Source organism: Primulina huaijiensis, unplaced genomic scaffold, assembly GCF_012295235.1.
Source record: "Primulina huaijiensis isolate GDHJ02 unplaced genomic scaffold, ASM1229523v2 scaffold40277, whole genome shotgun sequence".
Taxonomy (NCBI): Eukaryota; Viridiplantae; Streptophyta; class Magnoliopsida; order Lamiales; family Gesneriaceae; genus Primulina; species Primulina huaijiensis.
The window spans coordinates 421,957-440,595 of record NW_027359516.1 but is presented as its reverse complement, the minus strand read 5'-3'; the positions used below and the strand labels follow the sequence as shown (position 1 = coordinate 440,595).

Here is an 18,639-nt window from a genome sequence, read left to right as displayed (position 1 = left end):
TAAGTTTCACACGTTGTGGTCTTAACCTTCTCTCTATTTGATGATTTACTAATACCTCGGCGCATGTATTACATGCTTGTTTTGTATTTGGTTAAATTTTTTTGGAGTTTGATCTAATTTTAATTAATTTGATTTATATTAAAAAAAATTGATGAGAGATCATAGGGCTGTGGTAACATTTTGGGAGATCTAAGACCTTGACCTTAATAGTATAGTAATAAATATACAAGTCTCAAACATTCATTTTATTAATACTCCATTTATGATATTTTTTAAAGATTGTACAAACACGTCTTTTAATATGTTTTTGTGATTTAAAACTGATATTTATTCGAAAATGAACCCAACAAAAAATCTGGGGACACCCTTTACTCGAGAATTTATTCTTTTTAATGATTGAAAGCAAATAAAATTAAAATCTTTTTCATATGGCAACACCACTTTGTACGCTACAAATTAAGAGACCGTGCTCCGACCAGATTACAGGTCAGAAAAAGCAGACAGCAAAATCCTCGATTTTGTCTGAACCTTCCCATCTTCACTTGATCCAAACTACTACACTAACGCTAAATTAATCATTAGAAATTGCAGAAGTTGAAAAGCATATAATACAGTACTAAAAGCAATCAATCTAGCTAATTCATGGCGATTGGAGAAATCTCTTTTGGTATCTCAACTCAACGGTGGGATAATCAGAGTTTTCAGACAGAGCCCTCTTCTTATATACCTTCAAAATGTTGTTTTGTAACGATTCTTGGTGGATGGAGTGAATGGACATTAGCGTTGGAAGAGATGTTGGTGATGATGGAATCACCACCGGTGGCGGTGGGATCTGGTTGGTGTCAAGCGGCGGTGGAGGCTGGCGCCACCGCGGGAGAGGGCCGGCGAGGAGGAGGTTATGTAGAAGCGGCCCCGCTTTCATCACTGCTTGCAAAAGCTTCCCCTTTTCCGGCAATGACCTTTCGAGTAAGATGGGAAACTCTGGTTCCACCTCTCCTGCTGGCGGAGGAAGCTGCGGGGGCGGGAGGTGGTGTGGAGACGAAACAATACTCTCGTCACAATCCGAGGAAGAGAAGACATTGGTTAATTCAATCCCTTTTATGGGATCATCTTCTTCGATGCTTGAAATACCAGAATTCGGAGCAGATTGGTTCAATCTCTGCTGAATCAAAATCTTCTCAAAGAACACATTTTGGCACTTTTCTTGAGCTTCGTTTCTCTCTTTAATGGTTACGTGTAGCATTTCTTGGAGTAGGGCAATTTGTTCATCTCTGATCCTGAGTTCTTCCTCCAGCTCCATGTTCAGCAGCACAGATTGCCTCCAATCATCCATGCTCTGTTTCAAGAATCAAATGTTCACAAAATTCCATCTTTACTTCTGCTGTAAATTTGTACAGAATCAAGTGAGAAGTTTCAATTCATTACCTTTTCTTGGTGGAAATAAGTACTGTTTAGAGGAAGGAGGCCTTTTTGAACATCCATTATTGCACTTTAGCTAGAATTGAAGTGAGAACTGAGAGAATTAGTGTTGTCTGCTTAATTTTTTTTTTTTTTTAATAAGACTAACTTTTAGCAATTGTTTGCTTCCCTCCTTTCACCCTTATATATAGCAGTTCATTTTTGTTTGTTTAGTGTTCACACTTCACACTCACTTTATTAAAAAAATAATTACAATTTAAGAATTGTAAAGTGAAGTGTTTCTAATAGTCTAATCTAATCTAATTCTAATATATCTATATATATATATAGCATGAATAAAAATATCTATTGTGTATTTATTTTTAGAGTAGGTTTTTTGTGAGATGGTCCCACGAATCTTTATCTGTGAGATTGGTCAACCCTACTGATATTCACAATAAAAAGTAATAGTCTTAGCATAAAAAATAATATTTTTTCATGGATGACCCAAATAAGAGACTCATCTCACAAAATACGACCCGTGAGACCGTCTCACACAAGTTTTTGCCTTATTTTTATACCACTGACATTTTTATTTTCCGATATTGTTAATTGATGATTGATATTCCGTCTTTTAGTATTCATAATTTTGATTATCTATTTATTACATCCATTGTTTTTCATATATCTTGATGTTTTGAATAAGTGAATTCAAGCCCATCAAATCTTCTGTTTGCATTTAATAAGTTGGTATGACCGGTGAATGATGCATGCTTATTGCTTTGGCTTATTCTTTATGTGTTTAATGGTGTCAGCTGAATGAGTATTAGGGAAATAAATACATTTATCTATTTATTTTAAGCTCACATATGTTCTTTGAATCCTACTTCCTCCAATTACTTCTTCTCTCTACAACTACACAAATTTATTTATAGCTTGTAAAAGTTCTTTAAATCCTACTTATGAAAACAACTACACTCTATTTTGTAAAAAGTAGCATACGTGAAGTGTCGATGAAAGATTTATTGGTTAGGCTTTTGGATTTGTTGGCTTACAAAGACTATTCAAAGGTTCCCTAAAGAAACTCTTCATTATATTTTATTACCTTGATAAATACAATAATAAATTGATTTTAATTTTCATTGCTAAATGGATTATAACTATTAAAATATTAATTTTTTTTTGTTTTCTGCAAACTTACATCTGTGAGATGAGTCGATACGATCCATATTTGTAGTGCTAAATTATATTTTAGACATAAAATAATATTTTTTCATGAACCAGGTCAGTGATTTATCTCATGAAATTGATTCATAAGATAATCTCATATAAAGTTTGATGTAATAGATCAATTGAAGCGTAAATTATTACATTATATAATTTTACTTATCTATATGTGATATCTATGTAAAATTATTTATCTTTTTATGTATTAACCAAAATAAAGAGTCGCAAGAACATCATACACCTGACATATCCCGGGAAAAATCAAGTCATTACTTATCAAGTACAGTCACACACAACCATAAAGTTACCTATCCTAGTACATTTTCAATGGAACTGGTAGGAAGATACAGAGATAGAAGACAACAAAAAACACAAACTTGATCTTCAAAAATAAGACATCTATTTAGGTTACTTCATCATCAAATAACATAAACTATACATTAATATAAAAAAAAAATACAAAACCATTTTTGCTTGGTGAGTAAAATTTCTCCACTTACAAGTCCAATCACAATTCTGGGAAAAAATAATTAAAACGGTCGTTTAAATTAAAATTAAATTTGTCGAAATTTTAATTAATATATCTCGTCATAATTTTCACTTATTGCTACATCAAATTATTTTCATAATTTGTAATCTAATATACATTAAAATCACATTGTAAAAAAGTATAAAATTTCGATTTTAATCAAATTAATGAAAACATACACTGAAAAGACATCATTGAATTTGTCTTCTATTTTTCATGTTTCGATTTTTAGGTTGGCCTTTTGGACTAAAGCAGAAAAAGCCAAGACTTTATAGCATAAATCTAATATTGACTGGAGAGTGAAAAAGTGAAGAGTCCAGTCCTTTTTGTTAATATTTTATTTTATGAAAATAATTTAAAATATTTATATACTATTTTTTTTTCTGAAGATAAATATTATATTATCTTGACACTTGAAGTTAGCCTAGTCAAAGTTATGGATATATTAAAGTCTTAAATTTTTTAAAAGATGAGATTTCTTTTATGATTGATTTTTTGACATTACTTATAAAAAAATCACTTTACATATTATTATTTTATCACTACCAGCTCTTATAGAAATTCCTGTCTCGATATTTTGTTACCAGTTGCATTGATTTTATATATTACTTCGTGGCTAACAAAAAAAAAGTGTTTGTATTATTATTATTTTTCTTTAGGGATGATGAAACTCATATTTGTTAATTTTCAGTATATAATAGATAAATTTCGGATTCATATAATAGTCTGAAAACCACGTTAATCAGATAAATCACACTAGATAAACGATTTGTTTATATTATTTACTTTTATTGTCTATATTCGTCATTTATATGGCTACTTTATTAAATAAATAAATGAAGATTTCAATTAAATTTACAAACTAACTTTCGGTGCGTACGCTATTTAGTTATTACAATCGCATTAACTTTTATCCGCTCGTATTAATTACACCAGGTCAAAAATAATAACTTGACTATCCAGAGTCCCACTCGATTTTTTTTTTAAAAATAAATAAAAATAGATTCGAACAAATTATAAAGTTGACCTTTGTTTCTACAAACCACTTGAATATTTTTCATAGATCATTTCTCTCATTTTCTATAATTCTAATTTCTATAAATTATTTTTTGAGAATTTTAAAGATATATATGAATAATATGATTACATTGTATTCACATGCAAGATTTTTATATGATTACTGGAATAAAAGAAGTGAGTGGTGGTTGTGAAAAATGGTTGTTTTCCTTAGACAAACCACAGCTACAAGTCATGAGCAATCAGTTGGCTGTTTTGATGCAAAACTGGCAAGCTAAACAGAGACAGCATTCACCAAAGGCGGGAACGAACGCCATCATCGCTCGTCTTTTGGTGGACTTGTGTCTTCTGAGTATGCCCAAAACTCCATTTCTGGTAGCTTGAACTTTAATCGGCACCATTTTCATGACAAGTGATCTGAGACCATAACAAATTAATTTGCAGTTTGCATTCTCCTGGGTAGCTTCTTGTGCCATTCCTCGAGCTAATTTTGGATGATCAAAGAACAATTCTCCTTTTCTAACCATTCAGTTTGATTGGGAATGAAACTGTTCTCTTTCAAGAAAACATGTATAATGGCACACATTTGGTAGCTCACATATAGTTTTGAATTAAAAAAATTATTCCTTTCTATCATTATTCAGAAATCATGGGCAAGTTGAATCTGTACATTTAGTGCCCTAATTTTCTCTAGTTTCAATCTCATGCAATCTGCAACAAAGAAAGTGATTTTTAGGAGTTTGAGGAGATGTTTGTTACAATTGTGTCAACTTATTCCAAATTTGTGACCTTCATGATAGATGAACTAGTTGTCAGGTATATCGAAATTGATTTTTAGGGCATGCTAAAAGGGAGATTTTGGTTAAGAGGGCCTATGACTAATCCCAGAAACACAATAAATTAAAATATCGACTACAATGTTGTATAAAAATAGTTATGTATTAATGTATATATGTATGCCCACATATACAGCACAAAACTTAACAAGATGAGCAAGCTTGAACACAACAGATGATAAGAGTAGGTCTTTAAACTATATGATCATGTTCAGACCAAAAACATCAACCAAGTAGTAATACTAAGCGTTGTAACGCTGGCGATGAAGCTACCATTATTGCATTACTTGGTCCAACCATTTCAGTATATATTGCCTGATTTGAGACATCTTTGACTTGTATGTGACTTCTGTATAGAGGGATGTCATTGAGTCCATCATCACCTTTCGAATGCTTTTTCTCATTGATGATTCACTGCAAGCAGATGGCTTGGTAGTTCCTTTATATGCATTGCAAATGTAGCTGATAAAGTTTCGATAGTCCTGCAGCAACACAGAGAACGTAAAATGTAGGAAACAAACACAATAGTACAATCTCATCATCCCATGTAGCAATAATCAGTATCAAGCAGCATCAAACATCTTCAGTTGGAAACTTTTTGTTTTCGTAACTTCGTCAACTCGTTTTAAATCACGTTGGCATAATTTGGAAGGAATTTAAAGGATAATTACATCATAGAGCGGCTGCCCATCTACGGTAACCCATGGTACATATTTATGAGGTGGTTGAAGTGCACTTGTTTCAGCTGCATATGCAAGTTCAAGCTGCAAAAAGATGATAAATTTTTATTCAAATAACGTCAGCATAGAAAATGCTCAATCAAGGAACAATTAAACAAATATATGCCTGATACAGTAAAGCAAGGAAATAGGTAAGAAGCATGTGTATAAATTCTAGAATGAATGGAATGGTAAAAATTGAAATTCAAAGCATGCATCTGCTACTCATAAGTTTTCAACTACACTGTTAACAAAAAAAAAATATCAGAAACAGTCCATCGATTTTGGATATCCACCTCAATCATCAAAAGAATGTCTATATGTTTCAAATATAATCCACCCTAGTAGGGTTTTGCTGTATCGGAATAAAGTCCAATCTTTTGAAGTACACCTTCCTCCATTAAACAGTATACTAATGCCTTAGCCTCTGCCAAATTATGTCGACAATTTTTTTCAAAGCTTGCACTCAGCTATTTTACTCAAAGAGCAAGTTCCCACTGCAACTTTTATGAAATAGGAAAAATACAGTAATGTACACGGTTATCTACGCTGGAGGGAATACACAAATATAGGTATCTGCCATAATTAACTGGGTAAAACATGTCTCCTAGATGCAATCAAGATGCTGCTAAAATTTTCTCTATTCAGAGCAAGAAACATAGTTTATGAGGTACTTATTTGAAAAGAAAGAAGATGAATATTTCAATCAGTGTGCCAATTAATTATATAATACCATCCCCATAAATTTACCATGCAATAAGAATAGCCGCTGAGGAAACATATGGCATCTACTAGAGATTTCCACAAATGAGAAAAACAGTTAAACTAATGGCACATCAAACTCGAATAAGAGCAAAATTAACATACAGGATCCTTCAAAAATTGTAAGGACCTCATAATTTTTCAATTCGATCAACCAGAAAAAATATAGTAAGCAGTAGGAATTCGCTGAGGCGGAAGAGTCCAGAAAAGCAGAATAATAATGCACTGAAGCGGAAGAAGATTAAACAAAAGAAAACTACATATTCAGTAGAGATAAAGCAAACAATATGGTAAAGACAAACAACCGGTAGAGACAATACATCGGGTAGAAATAATGTATGTGGTAGACAATGGTAGATACAGAATCTGGAAGAGACGTGGAGTGGAAAATGTGTCACGTCATGGACATGCGTCAGCTATTTTCTAATCAATTACATAAAAAACGCACCACAATTTCCACTGACTCCAAATTTTTTTCCCGCAAGCACCATAAAATATGCTCAGATATAAAAGAATAATTAGCAGGCATGCAAAGTGAAAAAACGAGGAGTAATGTCACGGGCATGCATCAGCCATTTGCTAATCAATTACATCACAAATGCACCACAATTTCCACTGCCTCCTATTTTTTTGTAAGCACAATAAAAATTGTTAAGATATAATAGGATTACTGGTAGGCAAGTGATGGTGAAATTGTGTTTAATAATAAAAATGAGAGTACATTTTTACTATATTAAGGGATCAATAGTTTAATTAATATTTCACTTTCTTACAAAATATAATAGTTAACTAAAGCTTTATGACATAAGTCGGCCCTGAGACGTTCAAAAGAAATTTTGGTAGTCTAAGATATGGTAAGCAATACCGCTCATCTGGCAGAGAAGATCTCTGAATTATGTAGGTTCAATTCCGTTAAAAGGTTTATATTCTTCTAAATATACATCAAACTTGAGCATGATTAATTGTGACACTTTGGGAGTTGTGCATAAAAATCCTGGTTATCAATTTATTTGTTTCCGCATGCTAAGCTCAACAAAACGTGTAAGAGTCTAGTGATATGGACCATCCTATCACCACTATTTCTGGGATTTTGATAGAGGCGGGGCATCACAACTATATAATCTCCGTAATACTAAAGACAGATTGAGGATATAGACATACTGCCAATAACTTCTGAGTCTCGCATACATCAAAAGTGCTTTGATGTCTTTGCCACTAATTCAATAGTATAACCAAAATCATTGACGAGTTTCAAAATTTTCACATTAAATTTCTTTCAGAAATTGACTCCAACCAAAATCCTGGTATATAAACCATAAATCATCCTGTCATCATCCAAGAACTCTGAGCAACTCTGATTTACTTGATTTCATAGTCAAATTATCTACTTTTCAAAACTATGAATCTTAAATGTACAATTTTAAACGACAGAATTCTTGAACTCCACTTCAAATCAAATATGTCACAAAATAAAAGCAACCTGAGCGACTATTCAGATCCTGCAAGCAGGAGAGCTAACCTCTTTCCCGCGCTCGCTGACATAACAAGAAGCCACAGCAGAGGAATCCAAATTCAATTTCTGGAAACATGTTTCCCAATGAGAGTAATTTTTGTGGTACACCAGACTCTCCACACAGTAGATAAATGGAAAATGATCTTTCTGCATCAGGAGATGGAAAGATGGAAACAAGATATCAAAATCCTAATACATTTTGAAGGCAAAAAATCATAGAGCCTCGCCATGGTCAATTAAAGATCAGCAAACATAATAAGAGGTTCTAAATCTCGACCAAGCAGCACTAACCACATCTGGCCAGGCATCGATTGCGCATGCCTCCACAGTGTTCAGTATGCATTCATTTATTCCATGCTGCAAACACGAAAAACTCGATGTCAGTGAAGTGTCTAAGTCATATACAAGACGCTATCCAATGAAAGCTAGCTTCCACCGTTCTCCGTGGACCTTGATAAAAAATTCGGTTCATTTATCGAAGGAAAGAAACATGAGGTGGTTTTTCCAGCTGTTTGGTTGATAATTGATGCATGACAGGAAACAAAAGGCAGAATTTTAATCAAATTCACTAGAAGTCTATAAAACAAAGAAATGAAAAGGGCAACCAAACGCAATCCTTTCCTATCAAGTATCCAACTTGGCTGCCTACCTCTTCGATAAAACGATAACATAACCGAAAAAACATAACCATAATAACAAAAACAAGATCAAAATAAAAGAAAAAGAGACTGCCCGAAAATTATAATACTGAGATCACAAGGATATTTCATAATCTTCAAAGTAAAGAACGAAAACCTGGCAAATAATGGTTCCATTAGGACTGATTTTAGCGTTGCCATATGGGATGAGCTTCAGATCGGTGATTGAAGCCAGGTCGGACTCAAAAACCTCGTACAGGTAATTAACGATCAAATTGGAACAGTAGGGGCAAAGGGACTCATAGTAGAGCTCGAGCTTCACCTTCGACGCAAACCCAGATGAAAAAGATGCAGTGATAATGAATGAAACGAAGAGCAAACGAAGAGCATCCATGGCTGCAGATCAATTTCAACGCTCATCCAATTATTTCCTACATTTTTATATTATTATTATTAGATAGATATATTTGTCTGCTTGCACCACCAGGTGATTGATTCTAGTGGGCCGACCCTTGAGATTATTTTAAACGAACAAATTTATGAAAAAGCATCATCATCCAACGACCAACCCAAAGATTTTTGATTTGCTTTGCTTTTGTAAGCCGTTACGTAATCTTGTTTCTGTTCATGGATGAATAAACTCCACGTGTCTGTGAATGAATAGTTTTATACATATTACAAATTATAACTGAAAAATTGCTCTTACAATAAAATATTTTAAATTTATTTGCAAGACTTTAATGATCTATAACAGAGTTAAAGATGTTGGAAAGAAGAACGAGCAACTTTTTATCATTAGATCATTATATTTATGATAAATTTTTAAAGCCAAAAAATATTCCAGTGAAATTTTATTCATATTGTATTGAAATTAAAAATACTTTACAAAAACTCACGGCTTTTCACATGAATTTTCAGATTCAAGAATTTTGAGCAAACACATTAGGATGCGTCAAGCCTGTGTATGCCACGATTCTCGAGTGCCTTATCCAGCAGCATTTTGGGTTGACAACAGAATACCTATTGAAGTTGCTAGGATCCGCGGTGATGTTTGCTATGTTTGTCTAATTTTAACATCGCATAGACCGTGCATGAAAGCGTGTGGGATCCATGCTTTGAGCCGTATGCATGTCGTAGCCCGCCCCGCAATCTCTCCACGGAAGTGACTCAAGTCCATTGCTCTGTTTCTTGTGTTGGCTCGTATAACCACAAACCGTGTACATGTATTCAGGGGTATGCCAAAGGTCGGTGCTAGCACTTCGGGTGTAATGTGTTTTTTGTATGCAAGTAGCCGCGCACGCGCACGTGTTCTTTGTTGATCAGCAGGGTGAATCGATAAGCTTTAAAAGATGCGAAAGGAACCAAAAATGGGGAAAAACTAATTAGATTATGTTCACTAGGGAACACAAAACCTGACTGAAGCTGTACCTATTTTCCTAACAAAAAACCTACGGTAGAATATAACTGCATTTTTAAGCTACTTGTAAACTGAACTGACCTAGATAGAGCCTAAATGCCGCTCGAGCCAATACGAGGAAATTGGAAAAAAGTAGGACGAGGATGAACCAAGAAACGTGTACAAAGAAAAATTACTATCAGACGATAATTTAAATTTTTTCACGGTATGCAAAGTATGCCTTCTCCGCATTAGCAAGACGATCTTGAAACAAAGCCCATTCCTTCTTGCATCTCTCTCGTACCTTCAAAAAAGACAAATATCAGCCAAGATATATAAATCTATACCCGAAACCAAAATCAACATGTTTCCTGTGTTTTTTAGACTGCGTTATATGTAGTAGGTTTCAAATGGACAAACGAGTTTTCAAAGTTCAAGGATTATAGACAAGGTTACATGTTACTAACTTATAATCTTATTATGACAGTAGATGAGCTATAGTCTTGCTACGTAACATAGTTAAGAGGAAAATTAAAAAAATAATAGAGACAAAGATGAGTCATAGTTCAGGATATACATACCCCTTGCCATGGAGCTTTCCCATGATCAGACTTTCCCTGAGCATTTAAGAGGAAGTTTGGATTTAGTAAAAACTTTTAGTAGAAAATTTAGCTCACAAGATGAACAAGCGAAAAGTGAATATGAAAGAAACATGAATGCAAACAGTAACACATAAAAAGGAAAGAAAACAAAATATTATGCGTAATATAATTCCATGACATGATGTCATCTACATTTGTTGAACAAAACAAAAAGGAAGATGTTACGAGAAGATTGAGGTATAACATGGTGCTAGACATCAGAGCAAAAACTTAACAGGAAAAACAAACAAAAAAATTGAAAGAAAATATTACTATCTAACCTCCCAAAAAGAAGAATATGTGATCAAAAGAGCTTTAAAATCAATGTATGTTTCAAGATGACAATAACTATGAAATAAAAAAGGAACATTGTTGCCTGCTGTGCTTGAATCTGGCAGGATAGAAACTACTGTTCCTCATTCACAATAGTGAATGGCATGAATTATGAATATTTATAGCGGGAAGCCATATGGCACCAAAGGGACAAAAGGAAATCAATTGTTTTCTATAATCTGGGCACAAGGCAGACTACAGAGAATTTGTGGACATTGTGTGATGCTGTACATTGAGTCCTTGCCATAAATAACCACATTGGAAATCGAATTTTGGATTGAATTAGAAGAAATCGGGAGACAGATATGCCATGGGAAGTTCTAATCAGCAAAAAAATGAAAGGAAAAAATTCTACTCAATGGAAAATTATTTGCCATTAGGATAAACAAATTACATGGTAGACAATCCCTATGGCCATCAAACAGTAACAGAGCCCTAGTATCAAGACTAAATTGAGCGAGCTATCTAGCACCTCTCTCAAAAAGAGAAATTTTGAGTTTTACACCTAATAATCCATTCTATCACTCCACCAAAAGATGGCCCCCTTATCTATTGTTGATCTTCATCAGAATCTGACAATCCAAGAAATAATAACAAGACAGATGAAGATTTAGTCCTTAAACTGAACGTGACTAAAAGCTTCATGGATGTGCTTTTTTATTTCAATAATCTTATGAACAAATAAAGTCAAAAAACCTAGGTTACAATCCCCAAGCCCACAACAAAATGAACAACATGTAGCACGACTAAAGTTCAATGAATCTTGAATTCAGAAAATTATGAGAAAAACGTTATGCAGCATCACTAACCTGACTTCCAAGTGATGGAATAGTTTGGTGTACAATCCACTGCGCATCAACAACCCCAATTTTTTCATGCGAAGGCTACAGCGACAAACAAACACCGATGATTAGAAGTACCCCAATGACACAATGGGTCTCCAAGAACTAGTAATAAATAAGTAATATGCTACGAAAAATTGAAATGGCATTCTTTTCCTCTAACTAACTGCTGCTCAATGTTTTTGAGGCGCACACACTCATGCATGCCATCATGGAGTTTGGAGGGTTGGGGTGGGGAGTTGGCATGTGAGAGGGAGAGAGACACTGACTTCCACGCATCTTCTTAATGCAAAGTCCAATCCCCATCCATGAACCAAATCATTCTGCAAGTAAATGATTAAAAAAGAGTCATGGATGAACAATAGGTTGAAACATAAATCACAAAGGAAAGCAACAGAGTAGTGAAGTCAATAAATGAAGCAACACGTGAGGAAGACACTGTAAAGCAAAATGAGACAGATACCTGAATCATATGCCAAACACATCTCCAAGCTTTACGAGAAAACACGGGAGCCATAATTTCCACAAAGCTGAGCCAAACCAGACAGAAGAGGAAACAATTATTGTGCGCTAGGCAGGAGAGGAAGAAAATCAGATTTACCATAAATATTAAGATTCGTATGCGAGTGTTTATGAAACAATCTAGAGGAAATTAACTCTCAGAAGAACTTTGCAGGTCCACGGTCCCAAACATTGATTTTCTATATTATAGAACCCCACCACAAGGTTGTGAAGGAGGTTGATTGCTTTGATAGAATAAGAAGACTATTTCCTTTTTGGAAATCAATCTCGTAGATATAGTCCCTGAAGTCAATCAACAAGAATCTTGTGTTCGTCTCTTCTTTCTCCTTTTTTTAAATACTATAAAATTTAAAATGATACTAGAGCCAAAAATCGATGTAGGTTTATCTGACTCATCATTGTCTCCAATCTGTCGAATATCACACCTCTAGCCGTCTGTCACCAAAAAAACAGGTTGACATCTCCATTATTATTGTCCATCATGATAATCGTTTTTTGTCCACCCTTCGGTGGACAAATCACACTCAACAGAAAATTGACATACAAAAAAATTATGCAAGTTATAGCTTTAAATATTTGTCTTGTGTAGATGCAGAGCTTATGACCAACCCAATTCCTTATTCTTCAGAACTAGAAAAAACCAATTTAAATATACTAACCCACACAAAATGAAAATCTCTAAATTAGAAAAGAGATTTTACGCTGCGCATGGAGGCAAATATGGATCACTACACCAGCCTGGTTTCTCCTCTGCATCCCTGCTTATCAATATCAACCCATTTCTTATTTACAACTCAAATTTACAAATGAAATGGGTGTGGGCGGGGGTAGTATGTCTTACGATAGTCAGCCAATAAACCTACTTGTGTACTTCTCCATCACCTCTTCTCTTTGTCATTTGCCATGTCAGTCCATTATTGGGCTCGAGACCAGGTTGAGAAATTTCCAAACCATGTTTCTTAACAAGTTCGATATACCTGCCATGTAAAGAAAGCCCGAAGCAGTTGAGGAGAAATAAGCGATATACTAAACAAATACAGAATTTGGAAAATATCAGTGGCTAAAGAACATATGTTACTTCTCAGCATTGAAGTGTTCAACTCCAAGATCTTCATCCCAAATGAAAATGTAATCATAAGCAGCTACAACATCTGGCTGCAAAAATCTCTTTGCATACCACCTACGAAACCAGCAACAAGGACAAGTCATCAAACAAGGAAAAAAATTTACTCCGCAAAAATATGATCACTCACAAGTTGAGACCAATATTCATTTGAAGGATGATGCTTTTATTGGGGTTATGTTAATATGATATTGAGTATTAGCTCATTATCGTAGTGTTGGTTGGTTCTTGAGAAAGCAAGTTAAAAAGAATAGTTTCTTTGAAGTTTCCAAGCAGTAAACCATCTCCCCTGAGGCTCATATGTGCTACAGGATCCCCAATTACACTGCTCCTATGTCAGAATGAAGCCAAAAGATCAAGCTCTAAATACTTCTATCCTCACTAATTGCCAAAATTTAACCTAAATATTAAATGATATTTTAGCAATAGCTGTGGATACTTTTTACTCTCATTTTCGGTCCAGAAGTCCATTCATCTCTAATTTGTCTCTTAATTCTCTCATCTACATTATGCATGGAATGGTCCTGGTCATTGATTTTTTTTTTCCCTCGAGTCTGACCAAAAGGAACAAACGAATGAAGAATAAATAGTACATGAAAGGTTAACAGGTATATGCCCTAATATTCTAGTTATAGTTTGTGACCGTCACAATCAACATAAGAAGTTTTCAATCACGAAGCATCATGGCTTCTCAGCTCTTGTTAAGGAATGGAAAATCAAAGATGGCTCGTCGCTGATAAGGATAACCGAACATTACCATTTTGTTTGTTTTCTAACACTGACATGTATGGCATCTCGTGACCATTCAAATTGATCCCATTCACTTGTATGGCCATCATAATGGAAAAGTAAAATTTGAAAATCCTCAGAAAACTACAATATAAGTTAAATAAATATCAGTGCAATGAAACTTCAAGAAAGAAAATCTCTTTACACGTTAACAAAATTATAATCAGTCTTAACCTTTTTCACAGCTGCATCTATATTGTTCATTTGATTCAAACCAACTGTAAAAGTTACTAGGTACTTTGGCTTCCTTTTCAGATCCTGAAAGTTCCAGATTGTACCAATAAGCAAAGCCCAATACCATAAACTCCATTAAAATTTCTGTAGACCAGAGCCTTTGGCTGTCCAATATATGCAAAGACTTCTATAATTATGTTTATAAATGATAATGAACATATTCACAGAAACACAAAAGATGAAAAGAGTGATTCCAACCAACCAATAACAACATATACTACGAGCACGAAACCATTATAATGAAGTAGTTTCACAATTAACTCAAAATCAACCTACAAACGAGCATGGATGAATCAGATCTAGCATTAACATAGTACTGAAAAAATTGATACAGCATAGAGAAATGTTATTCTCTAGAGATAACCTTTTGTCGGTCCCAGAGCTATAACCATTTCAACATTCTTCAAACCATACCTTACTAGGGTCACCCCATAATCTTCTCAGATAAAAGTCTGATTCCGAGACAACAATTCCCGGTGGTAAGGACTCCGCACCACGAGGATTTGTAGGAATATGGATCTGAAATACCAAAAACATGAAAAACGACAGGTACAATTAACACATGACTGTAACTCACATCAAACAAAAGCCAACAAATAATCCAGTATATTAGGTGCTGCAATTGTAGTAGGGCCACCAATCAGGGCAAATACTTGGAACAGAGTCATTACAGCATTTGGAACAGAGTCACCGCGACATGGAGCTTGGTACTTGATGAAAATATATTCTTATCAATCTTATACATTCATATCTCAATCAAAATATGTCATGTCAACACAAATTATATAATTTTTTGTTCAATCTAATATAGGCTGCCACCCAATTACCAAATGGACAACTGAATGGAGTTTGTTTTGAGGTTTTCATCGAATTATGCCTAAAATGCAATCCATTATTTGATATTTTCAAACAGTTGAGAATTGAGATGTGTCTTATTATACTCTTTCAAAAATCTGTTTGTTTCTCTCTCCAAAGCTCACAAATAATTTCCATTATCACTAACTTCCAAAATTTTCTAGATGCTAACTCGTTCAAATATATATCGTTCTCACGAGTCTCCTATTTTTTTGCCACGCCCAATTGAAACCAAAGTCCTTCAATGAACAAACAGAAAATATGATTTCTAAATTCATCGTGTCATTTACATAAAATGCATGGTCAGGTGAGATTTATCACCAGACTCTCAACATAGCATGCTAAAACCAAATTAACAAGAACTCTATCTCCTCCTCTTCTCATCTCTTAAAGTCAACCTCTCCCCATAGCAAATATTCCACAATCCAAAAAGAAACATCATGGAATAAATAAATTTGCATTAGGATAGTTATTTAAAGATGATAGTCAAAAAACAGAAGGAAAAAAAAGAGAAGACCCCTCCCCTCCCAATCATCCTCCCAAAATCTTAACCTACTCCCGTTGCCCACTTTCCACAACCATTTGCAAAGTAGTTACTAATCACAAGCCTCCAAATCCACAATAACCAGGTCTCTTTTTCTCTAGCTTTCAATCTTCTCTCTAATAAACTACATTGCTACATTTTGACTCATCGTAACTTCCATAAAGAAAGACCTCATTTTTTTTAGTTTAGCTTACACACCACAAAGGATCTTGAGCGTAAAATAACTGCTCTCTTCCATCCATCAAATAGGTTTGACCACTTTATTAACTACATGATTCCTCCCAGCAAGACGGTCTTTGGGGCTTCTTCCTAATTCTAGACTCATGTATTTAATTGGCTAAAATCCATCAATTGTACAACCAATTATTCCTGCATATCCACTTATTAGTTCATCATTCGTGTTTATGCCTAAATTGTGTTCTTCCTAAGTTAATTTGAAATATAAAATTTGACAAAATATCTAGCAACTACATTGTTTCAAGAAAAAAAAAGAATCAATTGAAAATTAAAGATGTGAAGTATTCAGTCCCATTCTTTCCTCACCCGTGCCCTCCAAAATCTCTATATCCTTCACTTTATCGATTATCCTACTTAAGACATCTACCACAGGAGCAAACAAAAACAGTGACGGTTTGCTAAATAACTATCGTATACAATTCCAACGAAATAAGTGTTAAGTGTTGAAGAATGAAGATATTTACTTCTTTTCTCAAAAAGAAACTAATAGATCATGCTCCTGACATACATTCTTTAGCATTCACATCACAAAATACAAAGCTCCCGGCGTCCATTCTTCAGCATTCATATCACAAAAAGTGCACCACATATAATTTGATTGATGGTGGAAATTATGGAAAACTTTTACAACAGCAACATGCAAGAGAAAAAGCAGTACCTTGGGTGTTAAAGGAGTAGTACCAAGATTTTTGGGAAAACTACGAGTGGCAGATAAATGATCACCAAGCGCTATATCAATAGATGACCTTAAACTTGAGGGGAGATTAATCTGCCAACAAAAAATAGAAATCATGATAAACATCCTCCTTAGAGATTAGTTATGAAGGACCTGAGGCATACCTTCGATAAAGAAACTGATGGAAATGAAACACCAACAAAATATCCAAGCACCATTCCCATTATGGTTGTTATCACGAGCCGTGAACTACTAGTTGACTTCTTCGCAAACCCACTGCACATAGATATTGAAGATAATGAAAATAAAAGGTACATAAACTACCAGCCTATCAGTAGCACTTTACTTGAATCAAAAGAGAGCTTTGCAAACCTGCGATGCGGGGTTCCCATCAGGATAAAGAAAAGCTGCTCTACTCAAAGATCAGGGACAAGGAACAGATCAATTACATGAAAAACTCCACAACGCATCTGTCACTTTCAAAACTTTACTCCGCATGGCATAAAACAACTCTATATTGCAATCACTATCATAAATTTACTCCGCAGTACAAAAAATGCCCTGTAGAACACAATAAACAGACACTCTTTTTAGAGCAAAACAACCTCTCCGTTACTCAAACATCGCATCCTCATTGTTCAATCAATGATTCAATAAGATGAGCTCCATTAATTATTCAAAGCAATCAAGACAGCTTTCCTTTTTTTTTCTTTTTTTTTTTTAAATCAAGACAGCTTTCTTGTACGAAGTATAAAGCCAACTCGTACAATCATCGTTTTACACTTATGTATCAAAGATATCCATAATACGTAACCAAATTCAGAATAAAGCAGAAATTCAATTATCATGTAAGCAACCATTCGACCATTATTCCTAACCAAAATCTAAAAACACCTTCCCACTTGAAACGAATCAAAATACCTTATTCATCGACATGCCAAAAACATGGAAAACAAAAAGCGAGTAACGCATGCAAAAATCATAAAACAGAGGAAACAAGTGGACAAAATTCATCAATTTGCAGCGTCAGAATCAAGCTTACGCTGTTAATTCACAATCTGAACTTTCCAGATTAAAAAAAAACATTTATAATTTCATATCCTCTCCGAAGGATCGATCGTCACAGTCGCCAAACACAAGATTGTATTTTTATTTTTTTATTTTTTTTTTGAAAAAAAGAATGCAAACAGAACAGTTTTGAATAATAAAAATTTAAAATCATGGTACTGCAGGAAGATGAAATTACAAATTAACGAATCTTTCAATTTTTCACCTGCCGCTTTCAGGAAATTGACGAGAATCGTTAGCGTGTTCTTGATGGATATATGCTGTCTATACACCAATCTTTGACTGAAATGAGAGTTTCCAAAATGGTAACATGTAATGTTTTGAGTAGCTTTAATAAAATATACATATTACATTTCATGACAAAATTTATGTGATGGCTGACATTTTACCTAAAACTACAATATAAATAATAATGTAATTCAATATTTTTAAGTCATACAATAATTCAAATATTATATTTTGATCCATAAAAATAATAATAATTATTACTTCACGAGAATTATTTCTCAATTTATAATCAATGAGAATTGAATATTTATTATTATTATTTGATCTGGAAAAAATATTTAAAATAAACTACCACGTTTTAAAAGAAATATTACAAAAAAGTTGTCTATCACATTTTATACCCAAGAGGAGGTGTCACTTTCAGTTGTACCGAACGTTGTGGAATATTTTGTGAAGAATTTCATGTGTCAAGATTTTATGTACACGTCCATCGTTGTCGCGTAATATAATAA

At 34.1% G+C, this 18,639-nt stretch overlaps 3 protein-coding genes across 7 annotated transcripts; all 3 read right to left on the bottom strand.

The window, feature by feature from the left end:
- Positions 1 to 409: 409 nt before the first annotated feature.
- Positions 410 to 1,586, bottom strand: LOC140969261 (uncharacterized). The gene is made up of 2 exons (XM_073430566.1): positions 1,426 to 1,586; positions 410 to 1,336 (listed from the first exon to the last, which is right to left on the bottom strand). The coding sequence occupies exons 1-2, from the start codon at positions 1,480 to 1,482 to the stop codon at positions 641 to 643; spliced, it is 753 nt and encodes a 250-aa protein (XP_073286667.1). The 5' UTR covers positions 1,483 to 1,586; the 3' UTR covers positions 410 to 640.
- A 3,460-nt stretch (positions 1,587 to 5,046) lies between these two features.
- On the bottom strand, positions 5,047 to 9,085 carry LOC140969235 (gamma-interferon-responsive lysosomal thiol protein-like). The gene is made up of 5 exons (XM_073430528.1): positions 8,797 to 9,085; positions 8,293 to 8,358; positions 8,008 to 8,148; positions 5,679 to 5,771; positions 5,047 to 5,489 (listed from the first exon to the last, which is right to left on the bottom strand). Exons 1-5 carry the CDS (start codon positions 9,031 to 9,033, stop codon positions 5,283 to 5,285), a joined length of 744 nt encoding a protein of 247 aa, XP_073286629.1. The 5' UTR covers positions 9,034 to 9,085; the 3' UTR covers positions 5,047 to 5,282.
- A 924-nt stretch (positions 9,086 to 10,009) lies between these two features.
- Positions 10,010 to 18,202, bottom strand: LOC140969272 (uncharacterized). 5 transcript variants are annotated; one of them, XM_073430579.1, is made up of 15 exons: positions 18,106 to 18,202; positions 17,204 to 17,324; positions 16,996 to 17,107; positions 16,814 to 16,924; positions 14,934 to 15,038; positions 14,460 to 14,543; positions 14,254 to 14,369; positions 13,452 to 13,553; positions 13,237 to 13,350; positions 13,075 to 13,131; positions 12,315 to 12,381; positions 12,121 to 12,174; positions 11,819 to 11,893; positions 10,617 to 10,652; positions 10,010 to 10,339 (listed from the first exon to the last, which is right to left on the bottom strand). In XM_073430579.1, the coding sequence occupies exons 2-15, from the start codon at positions 17,221 to 17,223 to the stop codon at positions 10,247 to 10,249; spliced, it is 1,146 nt and encodes a 381-aa protein (XP_073286680.1). In that variant the 5' UTR covers positions 17,224 to 17,324; positions 18,106 to 18,202; the 3' UTR covers positions 10,010 to 10,246. The 5 variants fall into 5 exon arrangements, with proteins under 5 accessions (XP_073286680.1, XP_073286677.1, XP_073286679.1 ...); XM_073430576.1 differs by having other exon boundaries at positions 17,204 to 17,392; positions 18,105 to 18,201; XM_073430578.1 differs by having other exon boundaries at positions 17,204 to 17,343; positions 18,105 to 18,197.
- Between the last annotated feature and the right edge of the window lie 437 nt (positions 18,203 to 18,639).

What these genes read in the sequence shown, in the direction of transcription:
- LOC140969272 (XM_073430579.1), bottom strand. Translation starts at nt 17,223, where the DNA reads ATGGGAACCCCGCATCGCAG. An exon ending in TAGATGCAGCTGTGAAAAAG is followed by an intron (nt 14,370 to 14,459) that starts GTTAAGACTGAT and finishes CTTATATTGTAG; the next exon opens with TTTTCTGAGGATTTTCAAAT. An exon ending in GGTGATGGAGAAGTACACAA is followed by an intron (nt 13,132 to 13,236) that starts GTAGGTTTATTG and finishes ATTGATAAGCAG; the next exon opens with GGATGCAGAGGAGAAACCAG.
- LOC140969235 (XM_073430528.1), bottom strand. Translation starts at nt 9,033, where the DNA reads ATGGATGCTCTTCGTTTGCTCTTCGTTTCATTCATTATCACTGCATCT. An exon ending in ATGGAACCATTATTTGCCAG is followed by an intron (nt 8,359 to 8,796) that starts GTTTTCGTTCTT and finishes TCGTGTTTGCAG; the next exon opens with CATGGAATAAATGAATGCAT. An exon ending in ATGGGCAGCCGCTCTATGAT is followed by an intron (nt 5,490 to 5,678) that starts GTAATTATCCTT and finishes GTGTTGCTGCAG; the next exon opens with GACTATCGAAACTTTATCAG.
- LOC140969261 (XM_073430566.1), bottom strand. Translation starts at nt 1,482, where the DNA reads ATGGATGTTCAAAAAGGCCTCCTTCCTCTAAACAGTACTTATTTCCAC. An exon ending in CTTATTTCCACCAAGAAAAG is followed by an intron (nt 1,337 to 1,425) that starts GTAATGAATTGA and finishes TTCTTGAAACAG; the next exon opens with AGCATGGATGATTGGAGGCA.